At 39.3% G+C, this 24921-nt stretch overlaps 1 protein-coding gene across 1 annotated transcript in view; it reads left to right on the forward strand.

Annotated features, from left to right (window-relative positions):
- Nucleotides 1–24921, forward strand: part of FMN2 (formin 2) — a 312599-nt gene that overhangs the window by 243427 nt on the left and 44251 nt on the right. Inside the window, exon 18 of the mRNA XM_007471613.1 lies at nt 10961–11012. Within this exon, the coding sequence (XP_007471675.1) occupies nt 10961–11012 (52 nt within the window). The remainder of the gene's footprint in view (nt 1–10960; nt 11013–24921) is intronic.

Consider the following 24921-nt stretch of genomic DNA (forward strand, 5'->3'; position numbering starts at 1 on the left):
AGGCATTTTGAAAAATATGCATTGGTTTAAAAGGGATTATTTTGACATCACAGAAAAATAAATGATGTTTAATCACGAATCACACAATTGTGACAAGCAATTGGCTAAACATGCTGTTTTATGAATAATACTCATTGTTCCTGTTTTTTTAATGACAGTAAATACAATAGTTATTAGTTAAAATAGCATATATATATATATTTATAAAATACCATATATTTTTAAAGGCATTAAAATATTTATCTTTTTGTGATAGAAAGTTAGATATTCTTTTAAGTTTTATCTACACTTATGACTTCAGTTCAACCTGGTATTTATTTGCTTTGTCAAAACACTGTGCTCAGAAACAAGGTATATTGATGATTTTCTGATCTTCAAAACATTATATTCTATATTTTATAGGATGTATACATAACCCAGGATATTTAACACAGTTTTTCCAGGGACCTTAAAAACTTTATAAATGTTATCTTATTGATTCTTCCTATATTCCTATGAAATAAGCAGGGATGGAAATTTTTAGACAATATTAAAGAAACAAAAAAATTCTAATAAAATTTCTATTAATCTATTGCTGATTGAAATCCTTGAAACTTATATCAAAGCATTCACTACTCCAAATATTTCTGCTTTGGAAAGTTATATACATATCTTCTGAAGATCAGATTTTTATCAGGCCATGCTTTGGGAAGGTTCTTGCTCTTTCAGGAATTCTCCAGAGACTGACATGACCTGAGACTGAGGCCAAGTAGTGCTCTGAAGACTGGCTCCATCCTCTGTGGTTTTTATAGGTTGTTCAAGTGTCTTTAATGATGATATACAGTGAATGAGTTATGCTGGAATTTGATACGGCATTAAGCACAGCTCTTTTTTAGATGGGAAAATGCCATTTAATCATTTAAGATAATCATGACAATAGAAACAGAAATTTGGTCCGTCACGTATCAGAGTGATTGTCATTTCCATTTCCTCAGGTCCTCGTGACTTAGAGTGGAAAATCTACCCGTTGATTTTTAAGTAGTCCTTGACTGAAATCAGTGTCCTGTAGTTACAAATTAGATGGGCCTGACAGCTCACTCAGCTCTTAATGATGAATGAAATGAGTCTTGGTTTTTCCATCCAGTGGACTTTTAGGATCAAGAAACTGTAATTTTATGGAATATTCTGTTTTGCTTATGGGTAGAAAGGAGTCCTTAATTCTATAACTCATTAAAAAAGAAATCAAACAATTTGCTAGATTTCACATCCTAAAACGTTAATGAGTGTGTCACTCATATACTTGTTCACATAATATGGATTATATACTATTTTTAAATTTTGTCACATCTTTATTGGAGTATAATTGCTTTACAATGCTGTGTCAGTTTCTGCTCTATAATAAACTGAACCAGCTATACGTATACATATATCCCCATATCTCCTCCTTCTTGCGTCTCCCTCCCACCCTCCCTATCCCACCCCTCTAGGTGGAAACAAAGCACTGAGCTGATCTCCCTGTGCGATGCGCCTGCTTTCCACTAGTTATTTGTTTTACATTTGGTGATATATATATCCCCATGCCACGTTCTCACTTCGTCCCAGCTTCCCCTTCCCCTTACTGGTGTCCTCAAGTGCATTCCCTATGTCTACGTCTTAATTCCTGTCCTGCCCCTAGGTTCTTCAGAATCATTTTTTATTTTTTTGTAGATTCCACATATATGTGTTAGCCTATGGTATTGTTTTTCTCTTTCTGACTTACTTCCCTCTTCATGACAGTCTCTAGGTCCATCCAACTCACTACAAATAACTCAATTTTGTTTCTTTTTATGGCTGAGTAGTATTCCACTGTATATATGTGCCACAACTTCTTTATCCATTCATCTGTCGATGGACACTTAGGTTGTTTTCATGTCCTGGCTATTGTAAATAGAGCTGCAATGAACATTGTGGTACATGACTGTTTTTGAATTATGGTTTTCTCAAGGTATATACCCAGTAGTGGTATTGCTGGGTTATATGGTAGTTCTATTTTTAGTTCTTTGAGGAACCTCCATAATGTTCTCCATAGTGGCTGCATCAATTTACATTCCCACCAACAGTGCAAGAGGGTTCCCTTTTCTCCATATCCTCTCCAGCATTTATTGTTTGTATACTTTTTGACGATGGCCATTCTGAATGGTATGAGGTGGTACCTCATTGTAGTTTTGATTTGTATTTCTCTAATGATTAATGATGATGAGCATTCTTTCATGTGTTTGTTGGCAATCTGTTTATCTTCTTTGGAGAAATGTTTATTTAGGTAGTATGTCCATTTTTGGATTGGGTTGTTTGTTTTTTTGATATGCAGCTTCATGAGCTGTTTATAAATTTTGGAGATTAATCCTTTGTCAGTTGCTTCATTTGCAAATACGTTCTCCCATTCTGAGGGTTGTCCTTTAGTCTTGTTTATGGTTTCCTTTGCTGTGTAAAACCTTTGAAGTTTCATTAGGTCCCGTTTCTTTATATTTGTTTTTATTTCCATTTCTCTAGGAGGTGCATCAAAAAGGACCTTGCTGTGATTTATGTCATAGAGTGTTCTGCCTATGTTTTCCTCTAAGAGTTTAATAGTGTCTGGCTTTACATTTAGGTCTTTAATCCATTTTGAGTTTATTTTTGTGTATGGTGTTACGGAGTGTTCTAATTTCATTCTTTTACATGTAGCAGTCCAGTTTTCCCAGCACCACTTATTGAAGAGGCTATCTTTTCTCCATTGCATATTCTTGCCTCCTTTATCAAAGATAAGGTGACCATATCTGCGTGGGGTTATCTCTGGGTTTTCTATCCTGCTCCATTGAGCTATGTTTCTGTTTTTGTGCCAGTACCATACTGTCTTGATTACTGTAGCTTTGTAGTAGAGTCTGAAGTCCGGGAGCCTGATTCCTCCAGCTCCGTCTTTCTTTCTCAAGATTGCTTTGGCTATTCAGGGTCTTTTGTGTTTCCATACGAATTGTGAGATTTTTTTGTTCTAGTTCTGTGAAAAATGCCAGTGGTAGTTTGATAGGGATTGCATTGAATCTGTAGATTGCTTTGGGTAGTAGAGTCATTTTCACAATGTTGATGCTTCCAATCCAAGAACATGGTATATCTCTCCATCTATTTGTATCATCTTTAATTTCTTTCATCAGTGTCTTATAATTTTCTGCATACAGGTCTTTTGTCTCCTTAGGTAGGTTTATTCCTAGATATTTTATTCTTTTTGTTGGAATGGTAAATGGGAGTATTTTCTTGATTTCCCTTTCAGATTTTTCATCATTAGTATATAGGAATGCTAGAGATTTCTGTGCATTAATTTTTTTATCCTGCTACTTTATCAAATTCATTGATTAGCTCTAGTAGTTTTCTAGTAGCATCTTTAGGATTCTCTATGTATAGTGTCATGTCATCTGCAAACAGTGACAGCTTTATTTCTTATCTGATTTGGATTCCTTTTATTTCCTTTTCTTCTCTGATTACTTCGGCTAAAACTTCCAAAATTATGTTGAATAAGAGTGGTGAGCGTGAGCAACCTTGTCTTATTCCTGATCTTAGTGGAAATGCTTTCACTTTTTCACCATTGAGGATGATGTTGGCTGTGTGTTTGTCATATATGGCCTTTATTATGTTGAGGAAAGTTCCCTCTATGCCTACTTTCTGCAGGGTTTTTTATCATAAATTGGTGTTGAATTTTGTCAAAAGCTTTCTCTGCATCTATTGAGATGATCATACGGTTTTTCTCCTTCAGTTTTTTAATATGGTGTATCACGTTGATTGATTTGCATATATTGAAGAATCCTTGCATTCCAGGAATAAACCCCACTTGATCATGGTGTATGATCCTTTTAATGTGCTGTTGGATTCTGTTTGCTAGTATTTTGTTGAAGATTTTTGCATCTATGTTCATCAGTGATATTGGCCTGTAGTTTTCTTTCTTTGTGACATCCTTGTCTGGTTTTGGTATCAAGGTGATGGTGGCCTCGTAGAATGAGTTTGGGAGTGTTCCTCCCTCTGCTATATTTTGGAAGAGTTTGAGAAGGATAGGTGTTAGCTCTTCTCTAAATGTTTGATAGTATTCGCCTGTGCAGCCATCTGGTCCTGGGCTTTCGTTTGTTGGAAGGTTTTTAATCGCAGTTTCAATTTCAGTGCTTGTGATTGGTCTGTTCATATTTTCTATTTCTTCCTGATTCAGTCTTGGCAGGTTGTTCATTTCTAAGAATTTGTCCATTTCTTCCAGGTGGTCCATTTTATTGGCGTAGAGTTGCTTGTAGTAATGTGTCATGATCTTTTGTATTTCTGCAGTGTCAGTTGTTACTTCTTCTTTTTCATTTCTAATTCTATTGATTTGAGTCTCTCCCTTTTTTTCTTGATGAGTCTGGGTAATGGTTTATCAATTTTATCTTCTCAAATAACCAGCTTTTAGTTTTATTGATCTTTGCTATCATTTCCTTCCTTTCTTTTTCATTTGTTTCTGATCTGATCTTTATGCTTTCTTTCCTTCTGCTAACTGTTTTGTTGTTGTTCTTCTTCTTCTTTCTCCAATTGCTTTAGGTGTAAGGTTAGGTTGTTTATTTGAGATGTTTCCTGTTTCTTAAGGTACAATTATATTGCTATAAACTTCCCTGTTAGAAGTGTTTTTGCTGCATCCCATAGGTTTTGGGTCATCATGTTTTCATTGGCATTTGTTTCTAGGTATTTTTTAATTTCTTCTTTGATTTCTTCAGTGATCTCTTGGTTATTAAGTAGTGTATTGTTTAGTCTCCATGTGTTTGTATTTTTTATAGATTTTTTCCTGTAATTGATATCTAGTCACATATCATTGTGGTCAGAAAAGATACTTGATATGATTTCAATATTCTTAAATTTGCCAAGGCTTGATTTGTGCCCCCAGATATGATCTGTCCTGTAGAATGTTCATGAGCACTTGAGCAGAAAGTGTATTCTGTTGTTTTTGGATGTAATGTCCTATAAATATCAATTAAGTACATCGTGTTTAATGTATCATTTAAAGCTCGTGTGTCCTTATTTATTTTCATTTTGGATGATCTGTCAATTGGTGAAAGTGCAGTGTTATAGTCCCCTACTCTGATTGTGTTACTGTTGATTTCCCCTTTTATGGCTGTTAGCATTTGCCTCATGTATTGAGGTGATCATATGTTGGGTGCATAAATATTCACAACTGTTATATCTCCTTCTTGGATTGATGCTTTGATCATTATGTAGTGTCCTTTTTGTCTCTTGTAATAGTCTTTGTTTAAAAGTCTATTTGGTCTGATATGAGAATTGGTAATCCAGCTTTCTTTTTATTTCCATTTGTATGCAATATCTTTTTCCATCCCCTCACTTTCAATGTGTATGTGTCCCTAGGTCTGAAGTAGGTCTCTTGTAGACAGCATATATATGGGTCTTGTTTTTGTCTTCATTCAGCCAGTCTGTCTTTTGGTGGGAGCATTTAATCTATTTACATTTAAGGTAATTATCGATATGTGTGTTCCTATTCCCATTTTCTTAATTGTTTTGGGGTTGTTATTGTAGGTCTTTTCCTTCTCTTGTGTTTCTTGCCTAGAGAAGTTCCTTTAGCATTTGTTGTAAAGCTGGTTTGGTGGTGCTGAACTCTCTCAGCTTTTGCTTGTCTGTAAAGGTTTTAATTTCTCCATCAAATCTGAATGAGATCCTTGCTGGGTAGAGTAATCTTGGTTGCAGGTTTTTCTCCTTCATCACTTTAAATATGTCCTGCCACTCCCTTCTGGCTTGCAGAGTTTCTGCTGAAAGATCAGCTGTTAATCTTATGGGGATTCTCTTATGTGTTATTTGTTGTTTTTCCCTTGCTGCCTTTAATATGTTTTCTTTGTATTTAATTTTTGATAGCTTGATTAATATGTGTCTTGGAGTGTTTTTCCTTGGATTTATCCTGTATGGAACTCTCTCTGATTCCTGGACTGATTAACTATGTACTTTCCCATATTAGGGAAGTTTTCCACTATAATCTCTTCAAATATTTTCTCAGTCCCTTTCATTTTCTCTTCTTCTTCTGGGACCCCTATAATTTGAATGTTGGTGCATTCAATGTTTTCTCAGAGGTCTCTGTGACTGTCCTCATTACTTTTCATTTTTTTCCCTTTATTCTGCTCTGCAGTAGTCATTTCCACTATTTTCTCTTCCAGGTCAGTTATCCGTTCTTCTGCCTCAGTTATTCTGCTATTGATCCCTTCCAGAGAATTTTTAATTTCATTTATTGTGTTGTTCATCACTTTGTTTGCTCTTTAGTTTTTGTAGGTCCTTGTTAAACGTTTCTTGTAATTTCTCCATTCTATTTTGAAGATTTTGGATCACCTTTACTATCATTATTCTGAATTCTTTTTCAGGTACACTGCCTATTTCCTTTTCTTTTGTTAGGTCTGGTGGGTTTTTACCTTGCTCCTTCATCTGCTGTGTGTTTCTCTGTCTTCTCGTTTTGCTTATCTTACTGTGTTTGAGGTCTCCTTATCACAGTCTGCAGGTTCGTAGTTCCCATTGTTTTCGGTGTCTGCCCCCAGTGGCTAAGGTTGGTTCAGTCGGTTGTGTTGGCTTCTTGATGGAGGGGACTAGTGCCTGTGTTCTGGTGGATGAGGCTGGATCTTTTCTTTCTGGTGGTCAGGTCCACATCTGGTGGTGTGTTTTGGGGTGTCTGTGGCCTTATTATGATTTTAGGCAGCCTCTCTGCTAATGGGTAGGTTTGTGTTACTGTCTTGGTAGTTGTTTGGCATAGGGTGTCCAGCATTGGAGCTTGCTGGTCATTGAATGGAGCTGGGTCTTGGCGTTGAGATGGAGATCCCTGGGATCTTTATCCCATTTGGTATTACGTGGAGCTGGGAGGTCTCTTGTGGACCAGTGTCCTGATCTTGGCTCTCCCACCTCTGAGGCACAGCCCGGATGCCTGGCTGGAACACCAAGAGCCTTTCATCCACACGGCTCTGAATAAAAGGTAGAAGAAGGAAAGAAAAGAAAGAATGAAAGAAAGTAAGAGAGAGAGAGAGAGAAGATAAAGTTATGAAAGAAAAAATAATTATTAAAAAAATTTTAAAGTAATAAAAAAAACGGAAAGAGAGAAGAGAGCAACCAAACCAAAAACCAAATCCACCAATGATAACAAGTGCTAAAAAGTATATTAAAAAAAAAAAAAAATGGACAGAGAGGAACCTAGGACAAATGGTAAGAGCAAAGCTATACAGACAAAATCACACACAGAAGCATACACATACACACTCAGAAAAAAAGAAAGGGAAAAAAAAAATGTCCTTGCTCCCAAAGTCCACCTCCTCAATATGGGATAATTCATTGTCTATTCAGGTATTCCACAGATGCAGGGTACATCAAGTTGGTGGTGGAGATTTAATCCACTGCTCCTGAGGCTGCTGGGAGAAATTTCCTTTTCTCTTCTTTGTTCGCACAGCTCCCGGGGTCAGCTTTGGATTTGGCCCCACCTCTGCGTGTAGGTCGCCCGAGGGCGTCTGTTCTTCGCTCAGACAGGACGGGGTTAAAGGAGCAGCTGATGCGGGGGCTCTGGCTCACTCAGTCCAGGGGTAGGGAGGGGTACAGATGCAGGCGAGCCTGTGGAGGCTGAGGCTGGCATGACGTTGCACCAGCCTGAGCCGCGCCGTGCGTTCTCCCGGGGATGTTGTCCCTGGATCACGGGACCCTGGCAGTGGCGGGCTGCACAGGCTCCCGGGAGGTGAGGTGTGGATACTGACCTGTGCTTGCACACAGGCTTCTTGGTGGTGGCAGTAGCAGCCATAGCGTCTCATGCCCATCTCGGGTCCGCGCTGTTAGCCGCGGGTCGCGCCCGTCTCTGGAGCTCCTTTAAGCGGCGCTCTTAAACCCCCTCTCCTCGCGCGCCAGGAAACAAAGAGGGAAGAAAAAGTCTCTTGCCTCTTCGGCAGCTCTAGACCTTTTCCCAGGCTCCCTCCCAGCTGGCTGTCTCGCACTAGTCCCCCTCAGGCTGTGTTCACGCTGGCAACCCCAGTCCTCTCCCTTCCATCTGACAGAAGCCCGAGCCTCAGCTCCCGGCCCCGCCCGCCCCGGTGGGTGAGCAGAGAAGCCTCTCGGGCTGGTGAGTGCCGGTCGGCACTGATCCTCTGTGCGGGAATCTTCCCGCTTTGCCCTCCGCACCCCTGTTGCTGTGCCCTCTTCCGCAGCTCCGTAGCTCCCCCCCTCTGCCACCCGCAGTCTCCGCCCGCAAAGGGGCTCCTAGTGTGTGGACACTTTTCCGCCTTCACAGCTCCCTCCCACTGCTTCGGGTCCCGTCCCTATCCTTTTGTCTCTGTTTATTCTTTTTTCTTTTGCCCTACTCAGGTACGTCGGGAGTTTCTTGGCTTTTGGGAGGTGTGAGGTCTTCTGCCTGCGTTCAGTAGGTGTTCTGTAGGAGTTGTTCCACATGTAGATGTATTTCTGATGTATTTGTCGGGAGGAAGGTGATTTCCATGTCTTACTCTTCCGCCATCTTGAAGCTCCTCCCCTGTTGGCCTATTTTAAATGCTTTTTTAGGTATCTTACAGTTAGCAATTGTCATGAACAAACTAGAAGGCTGCCATCCCCATTTGAAATGTCAAAAAAGAAATGATCTGTGTGCTATAAAGAAAGGGAAAATCAATCTTACTTGAAGTAGTAATTTGCATACTTTGGTATAATAAACTTTATCAATAGAAGATTATAAATATGTAGGAAAATGCTGCTAAAAGTAACACTGGCTTTCAAAACTAGTCACAAAGCCCTCTGTGCCATTAGAAATTAACTGAAAATAATTTTTATGTTTCTGAAAAAATAGGTCAGAGAATGAAATAATTAGCAATTGGAAGTTTGCATGGTTTATAGAAATAACTTTGTTCATATGTCATGTTCCATTTTTACTTGAAAACCTGAACATCACTTTAGGAATTTCAAGAGCTTGAGATCCAGCATTTTCAAAGAACATTTATTTAGTCCCCACTAACTTTTGGGGGCACTATGCTAAATATTTTATGTATGTTAACAGATTATTTACCTAAGATTACAAAGCTAATTTCAGTGACAGAATCACAAGTAGAACACAGATCTCTGGAATCTAATTTTAGGGCGTTTTAAATTTCATATGTCATTTACTTGATGGTTCTAAAACAGTCCAGAAATTTTCTTTCTTTTTCAGTCTTAATCTCTATATTTTACAAAAGAAAAAAAAAGATACACAGGCAGTTGGGAGAATGTCCTTCCTGAAAATGGTAATCGTTGTGGTGCTTTGTTATTTTCCCTTAAAGAAACTTTCTGTGGTTCTAGAATTACTTACCGAAGCCAACCATTTTCATGCTAAGCAGCCCAGAGCAGGCTTTGTAAGAAAATACATTAACATTGGAGACTTTTCAAAGTGAAGTCATGGAACATGTATTCTGTTTCTTAATATAACTAATGATTGACCTGTAGATTTATGTAAATACTCTAAAGAACAAAAGGGGAAAGGGGGAAAAATCTCTGCTGTCAAGTATCCCTGTTAAATTCAGACAGTCATGGATGTAGAAAACAAACTTGTTTACCAGGGGGTAAGGGAGGGAGGGATAAATTGGGAGATTGGGGTTGACATATACACACTATTATATATAAAATAGATAACTAATAAGGACCTACTGTACAGCACAGGGAATTCTACTCAATACTCCATAATGACCTACATGGGAAAAGAATCTAGAAAACAGTGGACACATATATGTGTATAACTGATTCACTTTGCTGTACAGCAGAAACTAACACAACATTGTAAGTCAACTATACTCCAATAAAAATTAAAAAAAAGAATTGGCACAGTCCTGCAGAGAGGGGCCAACAACACTCCACAGTGGCTGTGCAGACGTTGTGCAGGCCTTCAAACATACAGTAACCAGCCCATGCTGATGACTGTTTAAGTCCTGATGGAGACACTGTCGGTTCCAAGGGACCAGGGGTTTGCTTCCATTCACAGCTCCACTTTTTAGAATCAGTTTGCTCTGCTCCTCTTTGTCTTCTAATTTCTCCAAATGGCCGTGAGTGTGACCCAAAGGGGAATGGTTATGAAAAGACAACTTCTTTCACTAGCTCCAGGGTCTTTTTCATTTATTTTTAAACTTTTTGTCCAGTAGCTCAGTGATTTTCAAACTGATCATTACTGAAGCGTGAAATCAACTTAGTGGCTACATTTTGAGATCTAATGGAATAGGCTGAAAATATTAACATGGTGAGAAGTAGGAGTATTTTTGAAGCTTTCAATGGCAAATACATGTGTATGAACTAATACGTAAATTCCTAGAATGCTTACTGGTCAAAAAATGTGAAGGTCACTGCCATACATATATCATGGGAGTTTCTGTGTTATTTTAAATAATTTTTAAATAATGGTGTAATCTCTTTCCCAAATTTGACCTTTGGGTTTGTGTCCGGCTACCATTCTTTATTTTTAGACAAATCTAATAGCAAATAAATGCATGCACTGTCATCTCATCACTTGGAATTAGTAGAAAGCGTTAGTATTTTATCTTACATCTGCATGGAAATAATCTCTGGATCTGTTCACTTGTGATCTGGTGTGGAGAGCACTGGTGAAGAAGGTCACAAACCATTTTTATTTAGGTTTTTTTACTTGGTTTTTGGACCTTTGCTTGAGAGAATTATTTTCAACCAATTATTGACATTTAAATCCTTGATGTGATTTGAATTTGATGTGAATATCAAGTTTTCTAGTGTTTTGTTTTCTCAGGTTAATGTGACTGATCTAAAGAAATTACTTAGAAAGTAGTATTAGCTTAATGAAAATTAAATATAACCTATTCAATCATATCTCTTCATAGATTTAAAATAAACTTCTATCTGGAGTACCTTAGTGTTAATAATGTGTTAAAATATATTTCACATTATTTGGATCTGTTTTGTTTGAGATGGTTATAACCAGTTATCATTTATCTCATCTCGTTTTCTTTTCTTGCATTTTCAGCTAAAATTGACCAAGAAGCGGAGGAGAACTCACTGACAGAGACTCATAAATGGTGAGCAATTGTTTTCTTTCAATGTTTGTTCTCAGAGTTGACTTAGAAAGTGCTTAGCGTGCTTCAGTTCAAGGAGTCAATCATTAGCTCATTTTTATTCTCAAGCATAAAAGAGAAAGAAACTGATTCAATATGCACTTTGATGATACATTGGATTTCTGGCTTTTATTTTATAACTCTGGTTGACATATAAATCTGTTAAGTATCCAATTATTGTGACTAGCTTAGCACCTTCTCTGTAGAATAGGATTTAGCATTGTAGAAATTTAAGAGAAAGGAAGACAGCAGGAACCTATCTCAAGAAAAAAGGATGAAGCGTTTGGTTATAGGACACGATTCAGTTTCCACAGCTGGGCCGGCACACTGAGTTCCCCTTACATAACCCTTACTTCCAGAATGGAGGTTTGCAATCATGGGTGAGCATAGAAAAGTATCTCAGAAATCTCTCTGCTTCTCTGAATCAGTCTTCTCCACTTCTTCCTCTCTGTGCTAGTCAGGCTTCTCCAGAAAACAGCCCATAGGTGTGTGTGTGTGTGTGTGTGTGTGTGTGTGTCTGTGTGTGTGTGGGGTGTGTGTGTGTGGTGTGGGGAGTGTGTGTGTCTGTGGGTGTCTGTGTGTGTGGGGTGTGTATGTCTGTGTGTGTGTATGTGTGGGGTGTCTGTGGGGTGTGTGTGTCTCTGTGTGTGTGGTGTGTGGAGGGATGTGCACACCTATAGATAGAGATTGATTTTAAGGAATTGGCTCACAACAGGTGGGAAATTCTGCATGTTGTTGATGTTACAATCTTGAGTCGGAAAGCATTCTGGAGACAGAATTCCTTCCTATTTGGGTAACCAGTCTTTTTTTCTTAATTCCCTCAACTAGATTGGATGAGGCCCATCCTCATTATGGAGGGTCATCTGCTTTTCTCAAAGTCTACTGATTTAAACGTTAATCACCTCTAAAAAATACCTTCACAACAACATCGACACTGGTGTTTGACCCCAGACCAGTTACCACAGCCCAACCAAGCTGACACGTCAAATTAAGCATCACAGTCCCTAAAGAAATTTGATTACTCTTGGGAAAATGTTGATAAAAAAGGTTCTTTGCTATTACTTTATGAGGCAAGATCCCATATGTCTGTGAACAGATATCACATACATAATAGTTGTATTGCAGGCAAATTGGTAAACAGAATTGGCCAGTTTCTATCAAAGCAAAAACCGAGGTGAAGACCTTAAATTATAACAAGCAGGAATTTCAGTTAATTGTATGAAAGGAATTCTGGCTAAGGACAAAGCTGTTAATAAAAGAGTCATCTTTATAATTTAGATAATTAACTCTGAAATTTAAAAATAAAAGTAAGAATTATGGATCCTGTAAAACATTCCTAAAAGAACTAAGTCTCTGTACCATTTCTGTAGCAATGCTGCATGACCTGGACAGCAGTCAGTAGTAATTCTCTGCAGGAGGCGTTGTGGCCCTGGCCTTTCGTGTGTGATGGTTGTGCCTTGGGGTCCAAACCCTAACCCCGGGACAGCAGTGACTACTTGGCGAGGTAGAGGTGTCAGGGAAGAAGACGTTATCCTCTACCCTTCTAGGTTCTTCTGGCTGGTCTAAGTATTAAACTGACATGAGAGAGATTAACAGGAGAAAATCACAGAAAAGTTTAATAACAAGTATACATGGGAGAGACCCAGGAAAACTTAAATACCACCTTCAGCTAAAGACAAGAGAGGATGTTGTGGTGGTACTGGTTTAGGACTTCAGAGGGGAGGAAGGCAATTCACAAGGAGACAGAAAAGCAGACGCTTGCTAAACCAGTGTTTGCTGGGCCAGCAGAGATGACAGGCACACAGTGGACTGATGTGCAGGCCCTGCCAAGAGCTGTGCCCCCACCCCCATATTCTTGCAGATACTTCTGCTGAAAGCTCTATTCCAGGAGCAGACCCTCTATCTAAGTTCTTTAGGCATTTAGGGGCAAGGTCAGCATTTCTTCCTGAGTCTCTTGGTCCTTGATTATTTTCAGCTGGAAATAATCCACATGCCCAAGAGACATTCTGGGGTGGCCCCTGCAGAATTAAGTCAGATGGTGTTTGCCAGATGCTGAGCACTTAGTAAGTGACTAATACGTTAATTGCTATGTTATTTTCACATTATTATCATAATCAGAGATTACAAAATGTTGGGTGGTGGAAGCAGAAAGCAGAGTCAGATTTCAGAATCAGGCATGTGTTTATGTGTGCGTTCTATGTTCCTCACTGTCTCTGCTGAATCTGGGATTGGGTCGCCTGGAAGCATTATTAGAGCATAGATTTTGGTGTCAGATCTGTGTATCTGCACCTGCTCCAAACTGCTGGAGCTGTGGCTCCAAGGATTTACCATAACTTTTGAATCTGTGTCCTTATCTGTGAAATAAACAATACACACATGGTGAGTGTGTAGAGATCAGCTCAGAATAATTAAATTTTCCGAGTTAAATATATGTGTAGGAACCTGCCTCCTACGGGTTTTTAAAAATCGCCTTCTTTTGGATTCACCCAAACACTTAAGCTTGGGAGACTGATTTCCAGAGTGAACTCTCTTCCCAACTAACAACGATTTCACTGGAGAAAAGGATATAAAACAATCACTTAACATTTCTAAAACACGTTCTAAAGGCCTCCAGCAAATGGGAAATCATTCATTCAAGAAAATCTGCTACATCTTGGTGAGAACAGCGGGTGGTGGCATCTGAGCCACGGCCGTGGATGCCCCTCGAGCCTCCGAGCAGGCTGTCCTCCCCGGGCTGGGCCCAGCCCTCTAGCCGCTGTGTGCTGAGAAGTCCTGCTCTAGGCAAGCGTGTGCAGAGGATGGGGCTCCCTTCCTCAATGCACCCCCGGCTGACGGGATGAGGCCCTCCCTCCTCCGGAAAGGGGGCTTCTGCTGAGAGGCTTGGGGTCCCTGCTGGGGCACATAGGCCAGCGCCCTCCTCTGGCTTCAGCTCCCGTGCGGAGCCCAGAGATCCTGTCCACAACATTGCAGCTCCGTCTGAGGGGACCGACTCTATCGGAACAAAGGAGAATTCCATGCAGGACCCCTCGTGGAAAGTAGTGGAGGTCTCGGTGGAGGACAATTAGGAGGACCCACAGCTCCGGGATGCAGACAGTGACCACAGGGTGGCCTAGCGAGCAGGCAGCCAAGAAGGAGCTTCCGGGGGCTGGGCAGGGTGGGCGAAGCCACCCTCACTCATGGGCCGTCAGACCAGGGTGTGGAGAGGACTCGACAACATTCCCCAAGCTGTGTCCAGATCCATCAGCAGATGCAGGAAGCCCCCTGGCCGGGGGCTCCCACACAACTTCTGACCAGCCACGGGCTGCACAGTGCGCTGCTCTGACCCAGGGCCAACTCCTAGGAAGCCAGGCTTAAAACTCAGATCAGACGCCTGTCTGCAGTCTGTCTAGTAGCCGCAGAAGAAGCACACCTCGTCTGCTGAGGTCATGCTGCTCCCAGGACCGTGGGGACCAGCAGTGGATGCCCTCCCTCCTGCCGCTCTGAGGTCTGCCACTCGGGCAGGCTGGGGGACTTGTCCCAAGTTCCGGAGTCTCAGGTCTCCTTCCCAGGGGTGAGGCCCACTCCCACGCCCCACGCTGGGCCACCAAATGCTCTCCACCTACATAAATTTTGGAACCAAAAGCCTCGGGCTTTGGACTTCCTCTTTGTGCTCTCTCGGTGAAAAAATACTTCTACCCACCCCTCACCCCCAGCCCGACCTCCCAAAATTTTTTTAAGGGAAGCACACACACTCCCACTCTTTATTTGATCTCTAGATATTTGAGATGCCTCAGCAAGGCCCTGAGGGAAGGGAAACCAGGCTGGCATATCTTCTCAGCCTTCCACCCCTTCTTTTATTTTTACTTTATTAGAGGTTATTACCTTCAGTGTGTCATACTATTAAGTCAGCTGAAATCCATTTGGGGGTAAGATGGTATTTAAGCATTCTACCTGGTTTGTGTATTTAAGTCCCTGCTGCTAACCAAAATTTCAGAACAGAGACCTGATTGAAATAAAAAGGTGTTTATTTGGGGTTTGTTAGGACTGCAGCCTGGGAGACACAGATTCAAGAATTTGAATTGTGTTCCACCAGACTACAAAATGGGGGAAGTTTATAAAGGCAGAAAACCTGCAGGGTCACATAAATTGTCAAGAATTAGAATTGGAGCTGGTGAGAAGTAAGGATGCTTGTTAACTAAGGACACGTGGGATCTGAAATGGTTGCGTGGTTACAAGGGGAGAGCTTGAGACCTTAAGGGTGCAGCTGGCAAGTGCTGTTCTGAATATGGCTGGTGGTGTCCTTGGACCTGGTGCAGTTCATAGAAAGTTCAGGTTCTCAGTAGGGCAGAGACCTGTCTGAGATCTGGTCCTCAGTAGCCACCTGACTCCATTTCATGAACCTCAACTGTCATCCCTCCAATCGTGATTTCAGTTTGTCATCACAGCAGAGCTGGCCTTCCTCATTCTCCTGCCTCTGTTGGCCCTTCATTGGGGCAGTGATGTTATTACAACTGAAGACTATTACTTTTACTTTGCACCTCACAAGATACCAAGTGACAAATTGGTGGCAGATGTTTGTGCTTTAATTTCTAGAGCAGGTTGAGAGTCATTTACAGATAATTGTGATAGCTGAGTTGAACTATAAATGTCCTGGGGATATTTTTGATACCAAAATAGAAGTTCCCCAATGGTGTTGAGGCCGTTTAGTGTTGCGTATTCCCACCAAGGTCGCTGTGAAAGAAGGTGGCCAGTGTGGTGGCTGAACCCTGATGGTCCACCCCAAATGGCACCTGGAAAACCAAGCCAAGTGTGGTTGGAAGCCTGGCTTACTCAGCCTCCCCCCACCATCCATCAGGTTGTCGGGATGGAATACCTTACTTTTTACAATATACAGAGTTTCCTCAAGTGTGGATAGTAAGAGGTCTTACTAGAAAAGCATATTTGTGTGAAAATCTGCTGTAAACTGCACAAACTCGTTATTGGCTTGCTTTGAAGGGAATTTTATACTGATTTGTCTTTATGTTTGAGTACTTGGAAAACAAAAAGTCTTGACTTTTAGTCATTTTAAAATGGATAGTGAACTCTTATCAAGAAATTAATTAGGATTCTTTTCTGTGGTGGAATATTATGTGTTTTTCAGGTCATTTTATGATTCCCTAACTAAAGAAAAATATTCAAAAGAAAAAATGGTTAGTAAACTTTTAAAGCAAATCCGATCTTTTTTATATTCCATTTGATAGCATAATAGTTTTATGTGCTAACTTGTCTATCTATTCATGCAATTTTGCTATTAATCTGAGAAGTGGGACTTTAAGTTCCTATTTCACATGAACAAAAATATGTAAATTTTAGATAAGTAGTTTGACCAAACTTCAGTTCTCCCAGAAAGTAAGGCGACTGAGCAGATGAGTCTTGAACCACACACCCCAAACCCAAATCCACATCGGACAAGTGTGTTCTCATCTTCAGATGATTTCCTGGGTGAGCCAGATGGATGTTGTACAGGGTGGGCTTCACCAGAAACCTGTTATGTCAGCTGCATCGCCACTGAATGTGCTTATTTCAGGCTCTGCTTTTATTTTCTTTTTAATTAGCATCATAGCTTTCTTCAATTGTGGGAAAGTATCACCAGACCAAATATGATAGTTTTTATTTTCCCACAGAATTAGTCAGTGTCTGTCTCGGCTCACAGGCAGAAAATGTAACAATTCCAGATTTGTCGAATAAATTGCCATTCCTTTATATCTAAATTTAAAGGATAATGAGACTGGGAGTTATAAAATTGACTTCTCACACTCAGCGGTTCTTATTTATAAATTATGGCTAACTTCAAAATTTTCTTAGAATTTCTTCTTCTTTGTTTTTTTTTTATTCTATAGGTACAAACCATATTTTATGGTGAAAATGGTTTTGAAATAGAAAAAGAGCAGATTTTCTTTTATTTTTTTCTTTTTCTTTTTTAATTGAAGTATAGGATTTACAGTGTTGTGTTAGTTTCAGGTGTACAGCAAGGTGATTCAGTTATACATACCTATATATTTTCTCAGATTCTTTTACCTTATACATTGTTACAAAGTGTTGAGTATAGTTCCCTGTGCTATACAGTAGGTCCTTGTTTTTTTAATCTATTTTATATATAGTAGTGTGTATATGTTAATTCTAAACTCCTAATTTATCTCTCCCCCTCACTTTCCCCTTTGGCAACTATAAGTTTGTTTTCTATGTCTGTGGGTCTATTTTTGTTTTGAATATAAGTTCATTTATATCGTTTTATTAGATTCCACATATAAGTGATATCATATTATATTTGTCTTTCTCTGTCTGGCTTGTGTCACTTAGTATGATAATCTCTAGGTCCATCTCTGTTGCTGCAAATGGCATTATTTCATTCTTTTTTATGGCTGAATAATAGTCCATCACATATATGGACCACATCTTCTTTATCCATTCATCCATCAATGGACATTTAGGTTGCTTCCATCTCCTGACTATTGTAAACATTGCTGTGATGAACATTGAGGTGCATATATCTTTTCAAATTATGGTTTTCTCTGTATATATGCCCAGGAGTGGGATTGCAGGATCATATAGTAGCTCTATTTTTAGTTTTTTTCAGGAACACCTGTACTCTTTTCCATAGTGGCTGCACCAATTTACATTCCCATCAACAGTGTAGGAGGGTTCCCTTTTCTCCACACCCTGTCCAGCATTTACTGTTTGTAGGTTTTCTGATGATGGCCATTCTGACCAGTGTGAGGTGGTACCTCATTGTAGTTTTGATTTGCATTTCTCTAATAATTAGAGATGAGGAGTATCTTTTCATGTGCCTTTTGGCCACCTTTATGTCATCTTTAAGGAAATATCTATTTAGATCTTCTACCCATTTTTTGATTGGGTTCTTTGTTTTTTTGATATTGAGCTGTATGAGCTGTTTGTATATTTTGGAGATTAATTCCTTGTCAGTGTATCATTTGCAAATATTTTATACCATTCTGTAGACTGTCTTTTTGTTTTGTTTATCATTTCCTTTGCTGTGCAAAAGCTTTTAAGTTTAATTAGGTCCCGCTTGTTTATTTTTGCTTTTATTTCCTTTGCTTTAGGAGACAGATCCAAAAAGATATTGCCGCAGTTTATGTCAAAGAGTGGTCTGCCTGTGTTTTCCTCTAGGAGTATAATGGTTTCTGGTATTACATATAGGCCTTTAATTGATATTGAGTTTATTTTTGTGTGTGGTGTAAGAGAATGTTGTAATTTCATTCTTTTACATGTAGCTGTCCAGTTTTCTCAGCACCACTTATTTAAGAGACTGTCTTTTCTCCATAGTATATTCTTGCCTCCTTTGTCATAGATTAATTGACCATAAGCACATGGGCTTATTTCTGGGCTGTCTATTCTGTCCCATTGATGTATGTGTCTGTTTTGTGCCAGTACCATACTGTTTAGATTACTATAGCTTTGTAGTATTGTCTGAAGTCAGGGTGTCTGATTCCTCCAGCTCCATTTTTCTTTCTCAAGATTGCTTTGGCTACTTGGAGTTTTTGTGTTTCCATACAAATTTAAATGTTTTTTGTTCTAGTTCTGTGAAAAATGCCCTTGGTAATTTGATAGGGATTGCATTGATAGGTTTGTGTTTATCTGGCTTAGGCTGGCATACCAGGCAGGCTGCAGCCTGGTATTAAAACTGAAGTGATAGAGAATATCTTTGTAAAACCCCCAAACAATTACATCATTCTATTAACAATATTGATAAAGTAAAGCAAAGTTGCAGTTTGTATTTTCCAATTTAGATTTTTTTGTTAACTACTTGAAATCCTGCCAGGAGGGTCACCATTTGGAGGCCTGCAGGAGGAAGGCTTCCAGGGGAAATTGGAGAAAACTCTCTCACACCTTCCACTCTCAGGCCTTTGTGTGCATTTTAGGTACAGCACTTTTCTTTGGACAAAGGGGTTTTCTTCTGTAGCTACATTATTCAACTTTTTATAAAACCCACTGACTTTCAACAATGTAGGGCCCTCTGACACCCTGTGCAGATTTGCTGGCCTTTGTCAGTTAAATCTTCCCCACTCCAATATTTTAAAATATATTTGGGCCTAGTCTAGGCTAAAGTGTTTCCAGAAGCTAAGTTCTCCAACTTAAAAGAGGTTAGAACTCCTAAAGTTTTGTCCTGTGTAAGCAAGAAGAAGAGGAGTGAAGTCCCTACATTTTTATTTAAGATTCTAATCCCTGTGTTCTTGCAGGGTGTGGAGAGGAGGAAGACCCAAGAGAGTACACACTGTTTTGCCCACTGTTTTGTACTTTAGAGAATAGAAAGTAGTAGAAAAGCTAAGGGGTAATAATTTAAAATAACAGGTGTATTCAACCATATCATGATTCAAATCTATTAGGGTTGTACATTTTGAGAAGCTATGCTTCTAGCACAGTAGATGTTCTAGGGAAAAAAACAGTTGAATAAAAGTAGTTACTTTCTGATTAAAGGAAAAGATTTTTCTGGGTAGAATGAAACTAAGAGAAAAATGAAACAATTATAGGTGACTTTATCTGTAGACATATTTCATAAGGCAAATTAGAAATCTTCTTTAGAAGATTGTCGTTAGAGGGGAAAATTTGGTTACAATTTACAGAGAACCACCTTAAATTAAGTAAAACCCTCAAAGGATTTCTCAGAGGCCTGCAGAATCCAAGGTAAAGGGAAATAGGCTCAGGGGGATGGGAACCAGGCAGGGGTGAGCACAGGGCCCAGTCCCTGACCAGGTTAGAGTGGAGTGGTTAGCAAATCCTGGTTCCACTTTTTTTTAAGTTATCTGATTTGGGGAAATTTATTGAAACTCTGTACCTCTATTTCTTCATTTCTAAAATGAGAAGAATTATAGAATAGTGCCTGGCACAATGTAATTACCTGATATTCTTCTCACTTCATGATGTTTACCGTGTGGACCTGCCACTAATGACCCAAGTCTGAATTTTCTCTGTAGCTATCATTGCAGACTCTCAAAAGGGTGGATCTGATTGACTTCCAGACAGGTGGCACGGGCTCGAGAAGTCCAGCTCGGGCTATGAGTGCAGCAGGTCTTCTAAAGCTAAGAAACAATGGCACTTTGACTTGGGGGTGTGGGTAGTGTACCAATAAGGGTTAAAAAGAGATAATTTTGTGACTAGTGAATGACCTTTTATAGGTTGACTTTTTCTTTGTGAGAACTTTTATATCATAAAGCACATCATCTCACTTTGTGACTACAGTTGCATACACCAAATGTGAGTAAACTTATACGAAAAGCAGCATGAAGAATTGTTTTGCGTGGTTTGCTCACCATTTGTCCTGAGAGGTAATATAGTTATGGGCTTAGACCAGTGGAATTTATAGCTGCATTTACCGTGCAAACTTTGTTGCATCAGAGTTGGAGGGAAAACACTGCATAGATTCTGGCCCCACTGAAGTGCATCTGCAGGAAGCATCCAGGAGGAAGATAGCAACACTCCTAGGCCAACCGCCGGCTCATCTGTCTTTCTGATCTCGGTTTTCTTCATTTGTGTGGGTGGTCAAAGCGGTCAAGTAGATACTGTATTTAACACAGTAGCTAAACATGCAGCAGATATACAACACACACAGCGTTTTCCCCCAGAGAGTATGCAATTGTTTACTTTTCAAACAGCACTTTCTTTCAAAGGTCCAAGGTTTTCCCAGGTCCTCTCCTCCCCGCTCCTTCCCCAAGCAATATCAGCGCACCCAGGTAAGACCACGCGCCCTGCTCCTGGCCACAGAGACTCCTAAGGAGAAACATTAGCATATTTGCAATGAAAATACATTTTAATCCCTCTGGTAATACTGTGGTGTGGAAATTTGCATCTATACTGATTTTTGAAGGAGTAAGAGTATTATTGGCACATCAGTCCCTATATTAGCATGAATGATGCAGGTTGCTTCCCGAAAGTTGCCTAACCTTAGTGTGTATTCTTTAACCCATTAAAACATTTCCCCAAGTGATTGGGGGTTATTTTTAAAGTTATGAAAATATATCCTCATAAAATAATTCGTAAAGTCTTTTTGGTTTTGTTTGTATCTTTACATTTTTAGCAATAAAATCATTAGTACTTCTGGGAAAAATATCATGAATTGATGAAAATTGTTTGATTTAATGATATTGAATTCAATTTAAAAAAACTGAGAATATTTGACATTGGTTTTCAAAATTGGTCTAAAAAACCTGTAAGAAAGTAGGCCAGAAGATTCTTGACTTTGAGTTACTCACCATCAAGAATCCACCAGAAAGAGAGCAAGGAGAGATAAAAAAGGCAACAGGAAACTGGAAAATAATTTCCATAAACAGAAAAAAAAGGGAAAAGTAGAAATAGGACGTGATAAAGACACTGCACTAAACATAAAGCACATCATCTCACTTTGTGACTACATAAAACGTATTTTTTCTTCTTTTATTCTAGGGTGTGGTGAGTCAATATCTAGTAGAGTGTCTTATCCCATGTTCTTTTTTTATGACCTGAAACTTAGACCTCACTCTTTTGAAATTGATTTCATTTCAAGCATTCGGTGACAACTGAAAGCATGGTTGCATACTGGTAACACAGGTACTCTGTAGTCATTTATTTAGAGAACTTGAAATATAGGCCCATTAACAAATAACCAGAAAATTATTGCTTCTGATATTTCAAAAGACATCACTGGAGCATCTGAGGATATTCACTTGAAGATCCTCAGATGCTCCAGTGATGTCTTAAGAGAAACAGTGCCTTACAGGTTGACATACATATTTTTAAAATCTGTGTTAAGTACCTTTTAATTCCTGTCCTTACTCATGAATATAAAAACACAAGTCTCATCTTTTTCAAAACTCATGCAGCTTATCTTTCCTTTTTCTCTTTGGTTACATTCCACATGTTCCTGGTTAGATAAGGATAAATAAAGATAATACTTCAAACCTACCAACTTTATCTGAAATATGTGTTTTATCAACTCTGCTATTTAAGTGGCTGAGCCATGTTCTCAGATACAGACTATCAGAATTTGGACCTCATGTTAAAAGCAGTATATATTTGCATAGGACATTTTACACTTTCATGCTGTTAAAAGTGCTTTCCTTACACAGTACCTGTAGAAAAATGTGACGTTCTATTTTAATGGATTATGAGATTTAATTTCCTCATATAAATCTCTGGGGGGTGGGGAGAATCTCTTCCCTAACCTCCCCAATAACTTGCACACACACAGTTATTCAGCATTATAATATTTGTGTAAACTCTGTGAATTATCTTGCATTGTAGCATTTTAATAGAAATGAGCAGATAATAAGGAAAACTAGTAGCAAGAGTTAAAATAGTCATAAATGTCCTATTGCTTTGCTAAATCTGCAGTTGTTAAATATTACTATGTTGATTTAAGACGATGGCATTTTTTTCATAATCTATTATACATTTCAAGGTCAAAATGTACTAGGAATATAAGGGGATGCATATCTAAGTAATTTTTTATGTTAAAACATTTTTTAAAATCAGTAACCACAAATAACTACCCACTCTAGTACTATTTTGATAAAAAATTTTAAAAGAAAACTAAATGTCAAAATCCAGAACTTGGTAGATTATTTCAAGTATAATGTTTATCATTTGGTGCAGAATAAATTTAGTGATATTAATTGTAAGATTTATAGAACAACAAGTGAAGGATGGGACATCATGTCTCCCAGATAATAATTCATAAATTAGAAAAAAAGAGAAGGTTTGCTGCTAACTGATACACAACATATAAGCATAAGCATAAAAGGGTACTGGCATTTTTAAAATTGTTATTTCTTAATTCCATCCTAAAAAAGACATATTTATGTGCCAGCTCAGAAGCAAAACACTGCCTTTAAGGTTTTCTGTTTGCAGTTTCTCACTGGCTAAATCTAGGAATCTGAAAAATTGACAGTCAGTGACAGAGCAGCAAAATGAAGGCATTTTGAAATAGTGAACAAGGTGTTAACATTCAGAAGGGGAAAATCAACCTTAGGATAGTGAGATTCTGCCAGAAGTAGATCTAGATTTCTAGATTTCTGCCTCAGGCCATTAATCAAATAAATTGCAAAAAGATTAAGGAAATAAACATTAAAATTGAAACTTTAACCAGAAGAAAATAATGGGAAATACTTATAGGGTTTAAAATTGGGGGAAGCTTCCCAAGCATGGTAGCCACAGAATATCAATGTTTATTTCTATTTCTGTTACTATTTCTAAGTTATCTATTGTTTGTTGTTGTTCTTCTAAGTAACAAATTGCAGAGGATAGGTAGTCAAGTTAGTTTAGGAAAGTTTTTTCAGCTTGTTCATTATTCTTATATTTTCCAGGCATACATTGCTTCTCTAGTTCATTCCGCTTTTGATCAATTTTCATTTCTCCAATATAGACGGAGTTGAAAAAGTCAATTAGTACCACCAGACTTGTAACAAAAAGCAGCCACCTCCTGCCCCACCCTTCCTTACACCCATTTACCTTTCTCTTAGCTGTTTCCCCTCGTATTTTCTGCCATATTTCTCAATAATAGCCTTGTACGACTACTTCATTATTTATTTATTTAGCCATTATCTATTAATTTACCATAAAGGTATGTGAAGTTTTAACTCACTTTGTTACCAAACCAAGCTTGTGTCAGCTCACCAATGCACAGCAAAGTCAATCTACTGACACCGGGTTGTGATGAAGGAAAGTAGAGCATTTATTGCAGGTGCCAAGAAAGGAGAACAGGCAGGTCATGCTCAAAGGACCTGAACCCCTGATGGCTTTCAAGGCAGGGTTAAAAAGCCACATTAGGGGTAACAGTCACAGGGTATGTGATCATGTCATGGACATTCTGCTGACTGACAGGTGATGAGGTAACAGGATGATGTTTTGAGAATCTCCATCATCAGTCTTCTGGCTCCAGTCAGTCTGGGGTCTGCAGGCTTGTGGTCAGCATGTAGTTACTATCCTCCACCAGGGGGGGGTCTTAGTTCCTACAGAACAACTGGAGGATATACATCAAGATGTTCTGTATAGAACTCTGAGGAGGCACTAAGGGTCCTGTGACTCTGAGTTATGGTTGAACTGCTGTTCATGCTATTACTTTTCTTGCTTGACTGCTTTTCCTTTATTTCTGCATTTTCTCACTTCTCTAATCATTCACTACTTGAGTCTCCTCCTTGCAACTCAGTTATTGAATTCTTTATCTCTGTTTGGTTCTTTATATTTTCTAACTCTGTTGAAAACTAACTTCTCACTCTGTTCATCCAGTCTTCTCCCAAGTTCTTTGGTCATTACTTTCATTACCTTGAACTCTTTATCAAGTAGGTTGCCTATCTCCACTTCACTTAGTTCTTCTGGGGTTTTATTTTTTCCTTCGTTTGGAACATGTTCCTCTGTCGCCTCATTTTGCATAATTTGCTGTTTTTACTTCTATGTATCTCTGTATCTTACTTCTATGTATCCTGACCTGGGAGAAGTGGCCTTTTGTAGGAAATATCCTGTGGGTCCCAGCAGCATACTCCCCTCTGGACAGCAGAGCTATATGCTCTAGGGGTGCCCCTATTGGGCTGCATTGGTCCTTCTGTTATGGCAGGCTGACTATTGTGGGTGGTTTCATAGGCGTGGCTGGACCCTGGTCCCTTTGACTGCCAGGCCCTGCCTTCTGCTGAGGCTGCTGGCTCGTTGATGGACAGGGCTCTGGCCCAGGGACTTCTGGTGTGTGTGGCCCCCCTCTAGTGCAGGTGGCCATGACAAAGCTGTAGATGTCTGCTCAGATCCTGTGTCTCATACCTCTCAAAATGCCTGGATATTTCCCTTTATCCCTGAGCAGTAGCTGCAGAGCCCTTTGGGAAAGGACTGAGGACATCAGTACAGTACATTCTCCCCACAGTGTTTCAGGGTCATC

Source organism: Lipotes vexillifer, unplaced genomic scaffold, assembly GCF_000442215.2.
Source record: "Lipotes vexillifer unplaced genomic scaffold, Lipotes_vexillifer_v1.1 scaffold733, whole genome shotgun sequence".
In the NCBI taxonomy this organism is placed as follows: domain Eukaryota; kingdom Metazoa; phylum Chordata; class Mammalia; order Artiodactyla; family Lipotidae; genus Lipotes; species Lipotes vexillifer.